The following is a 10068-nucleotide window of genomic DNA, read 5'->3' as shown; positions in this document are numbered from 1 at the left end:
GAGAGAGATACAGACAGACAGACAGACAGACAGACATACAGACAGACGGAGAGCATTTCAGCGGATGGATATGTTCCAGAGTTAAGAGTAAAAAGTCTGAAACTTCCCGTAACATACGTAATTTGATCAGGATTTCCTGCTTTCTTCAGGTTAAGTTTGTAATTAACTACAGTATGAACAACTTTTTGATACTAGTTCCGGCTTCTGTACTATTTAAAAACTCATAAGAAAAAACTCACATTACCCATAAAAATTCTCACACCAAGAATAAACAAGAACAACCCCCCGCCAAAAAAAACAACAACAACAAAACACAAATAAAACATACACATACAACTCTTGTATTAAAAAAAGTTCTCCTCTCCCCCTTTCTTTTTAATGTATGAAAGGTAAAATGAAGACTTCCATACTTACACGTTAAAAAAAAAGTTTTGGGCGACAGTAAATGTTATTTTTTAGCCTTTTCCGTACACATGTGAACTAATTATTGTTATTTTAATACTAGAGCAGCGATACTATTTTTCGTCTCGGATGTACACCAACGTCTGTGCCGCAGCAGCTTTGTGACGTCACCCTCTTAGTCCAGCAGCACCCTGTTCCGTCGTGTGGCTTCCTGATCGCCGCTGCCGTCGTCGAGTTTTTCCCGAATGAAGATGGCCGCAGGTCCTCTTTCTGTGTCTTCAACCGCGTCAACAAACAACGATGGCATCCTCATCGGTGACAAAGTTTACTCCGAAGTGTACCTTACGATCGACAACTCTCTCATCCCCGAGGAAAGGCTCTCTCCGACGCCGTCAATGCTCGACGGCCTCGACCTCCACACGGAGACCGACCTTCGCATCCTGGGATGTGAGCTGATTCAGTCGGCGGGCATTCTTCTCCGTTTGCCTCAGGTTAATAGCATTTAACTTGTTTTAAATCTACAATGGGATTTTGAGTAACGGTGTAGTTGTTAAACATAGCCGCTCCGGCCTGTTAGCCGTTAGCTTGCTGTGTCGCTGGCGTGCGTGGTGGAGTCAAAATGGCGACGATCCATTGTGCTCGAGAAAAAATATAAATATATATATATTTTGTGTTTTCAACAGGTGGCGATGGCAACAGGGCAGGTGCTTTTTCATCGTTTCTTTTATTCAAAGTCCTTCGTCAAGCATAGTTTTGAGGTGAGTTATTTATTGGATTGTAAATTGCTAGGCCGCTGGTGCCGTCTCATGCTAGCGTTTCGTTGGCGTAACGTTGCCGGGCGCCATGTTGGACATATTCAAACGCGGCTGATTTCTTCCTAAATTTGTTTTCGAATTATTCACGCTAAGTATTTAAAAAAATTATTCGTATTCGTATTCGTTAAAATTGAAGACACCATTGTGCCGTTCTCGAATGTGATTTTTCTGGTGTTGTGTTTTCAACGATCCCTTTCTTGCAAACTTTGTGCTTCGTTTTGTATTCAGATTGTTGCAATGGCTTGTATTAACTTGGCCTCAAAGATTGAAGAAGCACCCAGGCGAATACGAGATGTCATCAACGTTTTTCACCACTTAAAGCAGATTAGAGTCAAAAAGTAAGTGTCAAGAGTTTTCACTGTACACAAAACGTTTGAAAAAGAAATCACTGTTAATTTTCCTGATGAATTGTTCCTTATTTAAAGTGCCCTTCTGTTTATCATTGCACTCTTAAACTATGCTTAAACCTTTCAGTTTCTCCCCCACACGTGTACATTTGCAGATGTAACAGTTTAGTTTTGACTACCACCTAAGTTTGTGTCACATCACAACTCAAGAGTATCATATGATGTAGCACTACTTTGGCAGTGTGAGCAATTAGTTTTGATTAGAAGTCTGTTCATGGCAGCACTATAAGACCTTGGCATTAACTTGGCTTCTTTTTTCCCTTGCAACCAACTAACAGCGACCAGCTACATTTACCAAAGCCTGGGTGATGTGGAATGGTACGTAAGATGAAGCAGTCGGCATGACAACCATGATCCAAGGGGGCCTATCTCCTCGCCCAGGCCCCTTCCCGTGGGAGACGCCCGTGGTCTGCGCCACCTCGGGGCACTGGGATCGGGGATGACAGGTTGGCCGGTGGTCCTTGGCCCCCTGGGCACCTTGAAGACTTCTGTGGTTCAGTCTTAAGCTTTGGGTATCTACCCGTCAGTCAGCAGACCGTTGGGTAATGTAGTTCTCTTTTGACTACTGCTCACCATATATTTTGATTGTGCCTTTAGCGCAAAAGCCCTTTCACTAGCTTTTTGTCTACGGCTTTTTGAAATATCACCTTGTTCGTTGCCAAAAATGTACCAAATTTTTTGTGTTGTGGGTACTAACGCAACTTTGATTTCATATCTAATATTTTGTGTGTATATTTAGCTTCAACATGATGAGTTTGGAAGTCAGAATTTTAGATGTAAAATTGTACCGTCGCATTTTAAAACAAGACTGGCATCTGCTTTAGTTCATTTCAGTGATTTTAATTAGCTAAACTTGTTTTTAATATCCCGATGCATTATTAGTAAGCTTCACTTGACGTAGGGATACTTACACTCATACACACATACAGTTAACAGATTTTTTTTTTCAAACCAACCCTTCAAGCTTTTCAGTCAATCTGTAAGCTTTTGCCCATTTAAACCTAGAATCCTCCAAATTAAGTGAGTTGATTTTAATATGTTAGATGTCCAAAGGAAGCTTCTGGGTGTTGTGTGCAACGACCATGGATGATATTTCAATGCTATGACAAGCTGTGATTGAGGTTGACAGCTACATATCCTATAAGCTTGCATAACCACAGGAGTCCTCAAAGCCCAGCAGACTGTCATAGGCATGCAGTTAACAAATCTGCTGAGAGTTGGTTGGAATAGAAAAAAGAATAATAGAGTACATTGAAACAGAAGGGTTCTTTGTTTTGGGTGGGTTTGAGGTTCTCCAAAGAAGGGAACATTCTTTTTTATTTTGATTCCATTGTAAAATAGGACTCCAAGTTCATTGATTCTTGATCAGAACTACATAAACACCAAAAATCAAGTCATCAAAGCTGAGCGGCGTATTCTCAAGGAACTGGGCTTCTGTGTACACGTCAAGCATCCGCACAAGGTGAGGTTACACCCCACACGAGGTCTAAACTTAGCAAAACTTACCAGTCTAGTTTTGCAGCAATTTCTCTATAACAGTTTGCAAAATTTTGTTTCTTTGTCTAGATAATTGTAATGTACTTGCAAGTCCTGGAGTGTGAAAAGAACCAAACGCTGGTCCAGACTGCCTGGTAAGTTTCATCTTTGTTTTCCACCTCACCTTCAGCTACTTCCTCTCTTGTATCAGAGACAAGTTTCAGCAGAAAGACACAGACCTGGGCTAAAGATCAACCTTGAAACGTTTAAAAGGCCACCTGATTATGTCCGAGGACATTATTAAAGCTTATTTTGCTGAAAAGCTGTGCCTTTCAGATCAGTGATATTCAAGCATCCTTCTTTGTTTTTAAACACATTAAACTTTTTGTACAAGTGTACTCCCATTTTTTATCCAGTTGACGTATTTCTGCAATTTGTATTATTGCCACCATTGTGACGTCTCGCACGTGTGCCCTTATGTGGCCTTGCTGTAAATTGTTGATGGTGTCAGGGAGTGTGATTTAACTTTGTCCTTTCTCTCTACTCTTTGATTAAAGGGTAGTCCGTGCTGGTAAGTCACATAAAGAACCTCTGAACTCTACCTCCTCCAACCACATGACCTCAGGAAGCCTCCCCCCTTTGGCTGGCTGCCCCTCTCCACCAGCCAGTCCCAATGCTGAGACTCGTTGAAGGGGGTGCTCGGGATTTTCCCAACAGCCTACATCGTCTTATTTTCTCTTGGCTCTCCACAAGGATTTGTATTTTTCTTTGTGCCAGGCCTTTTAGATCACAGTGTGACAATGTTTTTACTATTTTTTTTCCATTAAATTTTTATTTAGCTTTGACCTGTTATTTTTTGGAGCAGGTAAAAACGTAATAGTATAGTGTGTCATGTCCCCAACTGACGTGTTGTCCAGACATGTCTGTTTTGCAGGAGATCCAGTTCTCAGGTTTTGCCTCCCAGGACCCTTCTTGCTCTGCACCGGTCACAATTCAACACAGTTGGCATGTTGTCTTGTTGGCATAGTTTTTCTTTTTTAATGCGGAGCCATTCAAGTATCTTATGGCTCATAAAGCGATTGCTGATTAGCCTGAAACGCCCGAGCCTGCTGAATAACAACGCTAATTAAATGAGTAAAACATAAGTTTCATTGTACGTTGGAGAAACATCTAAAATACTTTTTATTTTTCGGGGTGTGTATTTTCGCCTGGGCGCGAACATTCTAACTTAGTGGATGTGGGTTTTTAGGTTAGTTCAGTTTTTTACCATCTTGCGCCTGTTAAGTGCCCCCTTTTCATCTAATTTTGGTCTGTATCCCAATGACACGGATCACTCATTCTTGCCCCAATATACTTCCCATTTTTCAATGTCACCCCATGTAGATTATCCTTGGAAAATTAAATGTGCTTTTATTTCATTTTGCACAAAAATTTTTCTCAACCAAATGCAGCAATACTTGGTCTATAGTCTTGTGGCTAAGTGTCTTGCTGTTAAATAAGTTACAGTGGCAGTTTGGCCTCGTATGCTTGCACACTGCTGACTTGCCAAAAATGACCTTTTGTGCATGTCAACCTTCAATGCTTTTGCTTCCATACCCCATCAGACCTAATCTTAATGTGGCAACTGGTGTAGATACATTCCCTACATCCTCAATGTGTGCATGTTCCCCATGGCATGTTATCACCTTATCTGCTCATGGCAGCGTGTAGTGTAAGGCGGGCACCTTCACAAGGAAGTTTGGTGACAAACACGAATCCCATGGATACCCCAGAGAGAAATGGACAAAGTTAAACATTACACATTTCATTTGAGCCCTGTCTAATGAGGTTTCTTTAGCAGCTCCACATTCAATTCAGATACTACTATACAATGGTACCTCAAATTTGACTTTTCCCATGAAGATCTTTATGGAATGATTTATTCCAGTCACCACCATTAAACCTTTACTATACACTGTGTACAGGCAACATCTCAGTAAAATTGTAATGATTTGTCATGCAAGTCAAATAAGTTGACTGGTCTGATAGTGACATTTTGGGAAAAAAAATACATGTCACAGATCTTTCTTTGAAAGTAAGAACTTTTGCAAAATGTTACAACATAGCTTTTCATACAAGTAACTAACGGCAACTGGCATGGAACACTCATCTATATCCGCAGTCAGAATATCTCAATCAAATTCCTTGGTTCAAAGCTGCAGGTCTTAGCGAGCCAGTGGGAGAAAAAATGAGTTAAAAGCAACAAAACAAATAACTGCTAAACATCTTATTTGTGATCATGTGGTCGTCCATGACTGCTGGTCGTGATCTCCAAATATTGTGGCACTGAACAACTCCGTGAAGCTGGACTGTTGTAGTTTGGATGTGAGTCTACTGTCAATATTTTATATTGGCCTTTGAGTGTAAAGACTCAAACACTCACCTTATATGCATGCGTCGTGTGCATGTAGCAGCCAGTTCCTTGTCACAAATCAGGAGTTAGTCCATGTTGATGCTGAATGAAGGCCTCAAATTTACAAAGTTAAAAGCGTTATAGTGTTTATCCTTTTGAGGTACCACTGTATTCTGCAAAAGTTTGGTTAAAGGGGACGTCAACAAAATTTTCTTTACAATAAGATGTTCTATACAGCTCCGCTAGTCTAAACACGTCATTCTGAATAATACTGCATTTGTGGAATTTGAGTTAAAGATGCATTGTGGAACTTGTCACCTTTTTTTCTCTTCTGCCACCTCTGGCCTAAAGCATAACTGCAGCCTCTGTCGAACTCCTGCAAGGCACCATAGCCCCAACAGCTGATGGGCGCAGCCACAGTTAAAAAGTCAGGGCTCTTTGTATGCATTTGGGCATTGGTGGCACATGCATGATACAGAAAAATGTTTACAACAACCATATTCCACAATGCACCTCTAAGCAGCAAAATCCAACCGTTCTGCTCCATCTCGGGTTATGTTTCTCAGGATGAATCAAAACGGCTGGATTTTGCTGTTAAATTGATATTCCAACAACGCAGTGTTGATCAGAATGCCGTGTTTATATTAGTGAGGTCACGTACAACATATTATTGTAAAGACTGTTCTGGGGTTGACCTCACCTTTAATGTTGAGTCAATGTCAATCATTAAAAACATAAGTGGCAAAAGTGGCTTTGTTTAGAGAAAATGCTATGTTTTTGTTTGCTGTGCTTTGTCGTTAAAGGAATTACATGAATGACAGCTTGAGGACCAACGTGTTTGTAAGGTTCCAAGCAGAGACCATTGCCTGTGCCTGCATATTCCTTGCTGCCCGAGCTCTGCAGGTGAGAGAATTTTTTTTTTTTTAAACGGACATGTCGCGTTGGAATTTTGGATTATTCCCCCTTCCCCTATTTTCAGATCCCCCTGCCCTCCAAACCTCAGTGGTATCTGCTATTCGGAGCAAGTGATGACGACATCAAAGAAGTCTGCATCACCACACTTAAACTCTACACAAGGAAGAAGGTAAAACAAACTTGTACAATTGATGCATTGAAGCACCAATGATCTCTATGCAGGTGGCCTTATTTAATGCTCAATGTGTTGACTGACAGTGCAACTTGTTCCACAGCCCAACTATGAGCAGCTGGAGAAGGACGTGGACCGGAGGAAAGTGTCCTTGGCCGAAGCTAAGCTGAAGGCCAAGGGGCTGAATCCAGACGGCACCCCAGCATTGACCAGTGCCGGGGGCTTCTCGCCTGCCTCGAAGCCCTCGTCCCCGAATGTGGTCAAAGTGGAAGAGAAGTCTCCCAACAGCCAAACGGGCAAAGCTGTTAAGAAGGAGCCAGATGGCCGCACACAGATGACAAAAAGTCCACACAACGGGTAAGAAATGCAGCCGTGACACAACGATATAACTTGAATTTTGAGTTATTTACTTCCAAATCAGGTAAACGGTATAGGAAGGAATTATGTAAGATTGTGTGTATATGTAAATATGCCGCCTCCTTTTTAAACGATCAAAAGTAAAGGGACAATTGGCTGTTCCATGGCCAAGTGTATTCTTCCCTCAATATCCCGCGCAATTGTAGAAAGTTGAGCGTCATAAATGCAATTAGTTCCAAATGTTTGTTGTGGTGTGGGAACATTGTGGATTCAATCCAGATGAACACGTAGCAAGTGATTTATATGAAGAAAGTTGCAACACAACAAACTTCAGAGTCCATTAAAACACAACCATCCTATCCAATTTCTTACAGGAAGCAAAAAACAAACAAAAAACTGGCACATGGAAGGCCATCCATTTCCCAATACCTCACAGATTATTTGCTTTATAGGGAAAGATGCAGCCATTTAACACTGTTGACAAAAAGTATTTTCTGAAGGGGATAATACCTCATTTTACAGTGCCAATATAATGCCCATACATTTTTTTCAAGTGCAACATTTAGTGTACAGAGCCTGAGTCTGTTATACATATACTCTTCATTTATTTCAGATTTTATGTACTGCTACATGTCATTGTCAATGCTCAATATTGTTTAGAGTTAGTTAAAATATGCTCTAATATCTCAACATTGACCCCAAAAAATCAAATCAATACCGCCATTTATTGTCATAGTTTCTGATTATGTCCTAAAAAAATATTAGGACAGCCACAAGGCAGATTCAGCAGATAAAAGAACACTGCAGGATTTAAATGTGTCAAAAACAACAATCATGAGAAGGTTTGACCACAGAGTGGATACAGTCGCTTCACAAGATGGAAGCAATTGGTTAGCGTGTGAAGCAGGAAAGAGTGATTAGTTTGTCAAACAGCAAAAAAATGAATTTTTTTACACCTCTGGAACAACATCAAATGGACACACGAAACAAAGATCAACTTTTGTACCGCACTATGTGAAAGGAGCTGTTCATGATCCGAAATATGCCACCTCAACATCATGGCTGCCTGTGGAAAAGATTGGCTTGTTGTTGCGACTGCTGACAAAAGTGGCAGGTAGAATTGTCAAGTGTTTTGGGCCATCTGATCATCTGCTCACATATAGGCAGTGCGCATAGATAGACAATGACCCGAAGCAAACCACCCAAAAAGTGAAGTGGGATTCAATGCCCAAGTCGGTCACCTGACCCGAATTCAATTGAGCATGCATTTCACAACAACATTGCAGGGAAAATGCACCAAAGAAAAGCAGGAATTTAAGACAGGAGTGACATTTAGTGGTTTAAAAGTGGGAGGCATACATACAAAATGTAGTTCTGACGTCGTTCACTGTAAGCTGAATGTCTGCTATTAAAGAGCACGTCTTACTCGTTTCATTTTGAGGCAGAAAGATGATTGTATTGTGATTGTGGACCTGTTAACTGTAATAATGATCTTGTCGGATTACTGTTGGTGGACATTCGGGTTATTGGTAACTTTATAGCCCGTTTCTGTGTTGCTGGCATACATGTGGCATGATACATTTCTATTCCTAATGAATGTTTCCATGATCTGTTTTAACACTTATCTTTCTTTCTTTTTTTGTCCCCTTTGGGTTAGAATGAGGAAGGAGGCAAAGATCGGGAGGAACAGCCGAAGCGGCAGCCGTTCCCTATCCAGAACGCGGTCACGTTCCAGATCTCGTTCCCCTCGCAGGCAGTAAGTCAACATGTTTGTTCCTAGTCACGGCCGCCGTGATGCTCACCCGCCCGTCTTACCTTTTTTTTCTTCTTCCTTCCAGTTACAACAACAGGCGCAGTCGCTCGGGGACGTACAGTTCTCGTTCACGCTCTCGATCCCACAGCCGGAGTCCCTCGCCTCGGAGACACCCCCCCTCGCCCCTCCTCCCGCACCTCAAATCGAAGGCCAGCCACCACAGCAACAGTGACTCAAAGAGTGGCGGACGCCACAACAACAGCAGCAGCCACAAGAGGAAACGCACGCGCTCTCGGTCCCGCTCCCGCACGCCGCTCAAAGTGGACAGGGAGCGGGACCGAGAGAGGGACAGGGACAGAGATCGCGGCGCCTTCGACGCGTCTACGAAGAAACACAAACACGAGCGCAGCGCCGGACATCGAGACAGGAGAGACAGGGAGAGGTCGCGCTCCTACGACAGGGAGCGCGAGCGCAGTCACAAGAGCAAACATCACAGCAGTGGCGGACATTCAGGACACGGGAGACACAGACGCTGACGACTCGCATCGGCAACAAGGCGCCAACTTGTAAATAAATTCAGGAGTGTCCAAGCCAGCTTTGGGTTTTTGTTTTCTGGGTCTCCCAAATGCGTTCTTTATTTGTCTCAAAAGATGTCTTTGTTTAAAAGAATGTTCCTTTTCATACATTTGTGGCGACGTTCAGAAAATGGTTCTCAAGTCAGAATGAGGTTTAGTTGCCAGAAGCCGACGGGTGCTGTTATCATGTCTTCTGTTCATGTCACACACCTGTAGCTCAAGTTACCCCGCTTGCCCGATCTGATTGATTCACATGTAAAGTAGAAAAGCATCTATTTACAGTGTAAAGTTGATTGGTGTCCACTGGCCTAATGTCAATGCTTTAATTTTTTAAAGCGATCTGCACAGTGGATAGCTACGATGAAAATAATGAAAGGATTCAGAAAAGCGCAGAATGTTGCAAGAAAGTCTTGTATTTTGCCTCCAAAGTTTACTTTTTTTTTTTTTTACGTTTCCAAAGAGCTGTTATATTTTCTCTACCATATGTTGCAGACTTAATTTGAAAATCTTTTTGGGCTGTCAACTGGTTATGCTGGTTTTAGTCTACACAAATACTCATGTCCAATTTTTATTCAATAAATGTTATAGCACTAAACTGCTTTTAGGTTGTTTTTCCCCTTTCCCGGCTACCACCTGATAAAAGTGACACATTACATGTACTAACATTTTGGGAGGCAAACCCCCTTTCCCTTTTGTAGTGAAATAGATGGGACTTAACGCACCAGTGTGGATGCCAATTGTATACAGTTGAAGATAGTTTTGTCTCGAAAAATGCAGTATGTTAAATGCTCGCCAGAGGGAGCT

At 41.9% G+C, this 10068-nt stretch overlaps 1 protein-coding gene across 1 annotated transcript; it reads left to right on the top strand.

The window, feature by feature from the left end:
- Positions 1-565: 565 nt before the first annotated feature.
- On the top strand, positions 566-9859 carry ccnl1a (cyclin L1a). Its single transcript, XM_086080524.1, has 10 exons — positions 566-893; positions 1086-1160; positions 1446-1555; positions 2966-3086; positions 3191-3255; positions 6296-6395; positions 6472-6576; positions 6683-6936; positions 8594-8692; positions 8775-9859. The coding sequence occupies exons 1-10, from the start codon at positions 648-650 to the stop codon at positions 9223-9225; spliced, it is 1626 nt and encodes a 541-aa protein (XP_085936650.1). The 5' UTR covers positions 566-647; the 3' UTR covers positions 9226-9859.
- Positions 9860-10068: the final 209 nt, after the last annotated feature.

The sequence above is a fragment of the Leptonotus elevatus genome, chromosome 7 (assembly GCF_054856555.1).
Source record: "Leptonotus elevatus isolate MCC_2025b chromosome 7, RoL_Lele_1.0, whole genome shotgun sequence".
NCBI classification, from domain to species: Eukaryota; Metazoa; Chordata; class Actinopteri; order Syngnathiformes; family Syngnathidae; genus Leptonotus; species Leptonotus elevatus.
The sequence above is the reverse complement of the archived record's forward strand: the minus strand, read 5'-3'. Positions and strand labels throughout refer to the sequence as shown.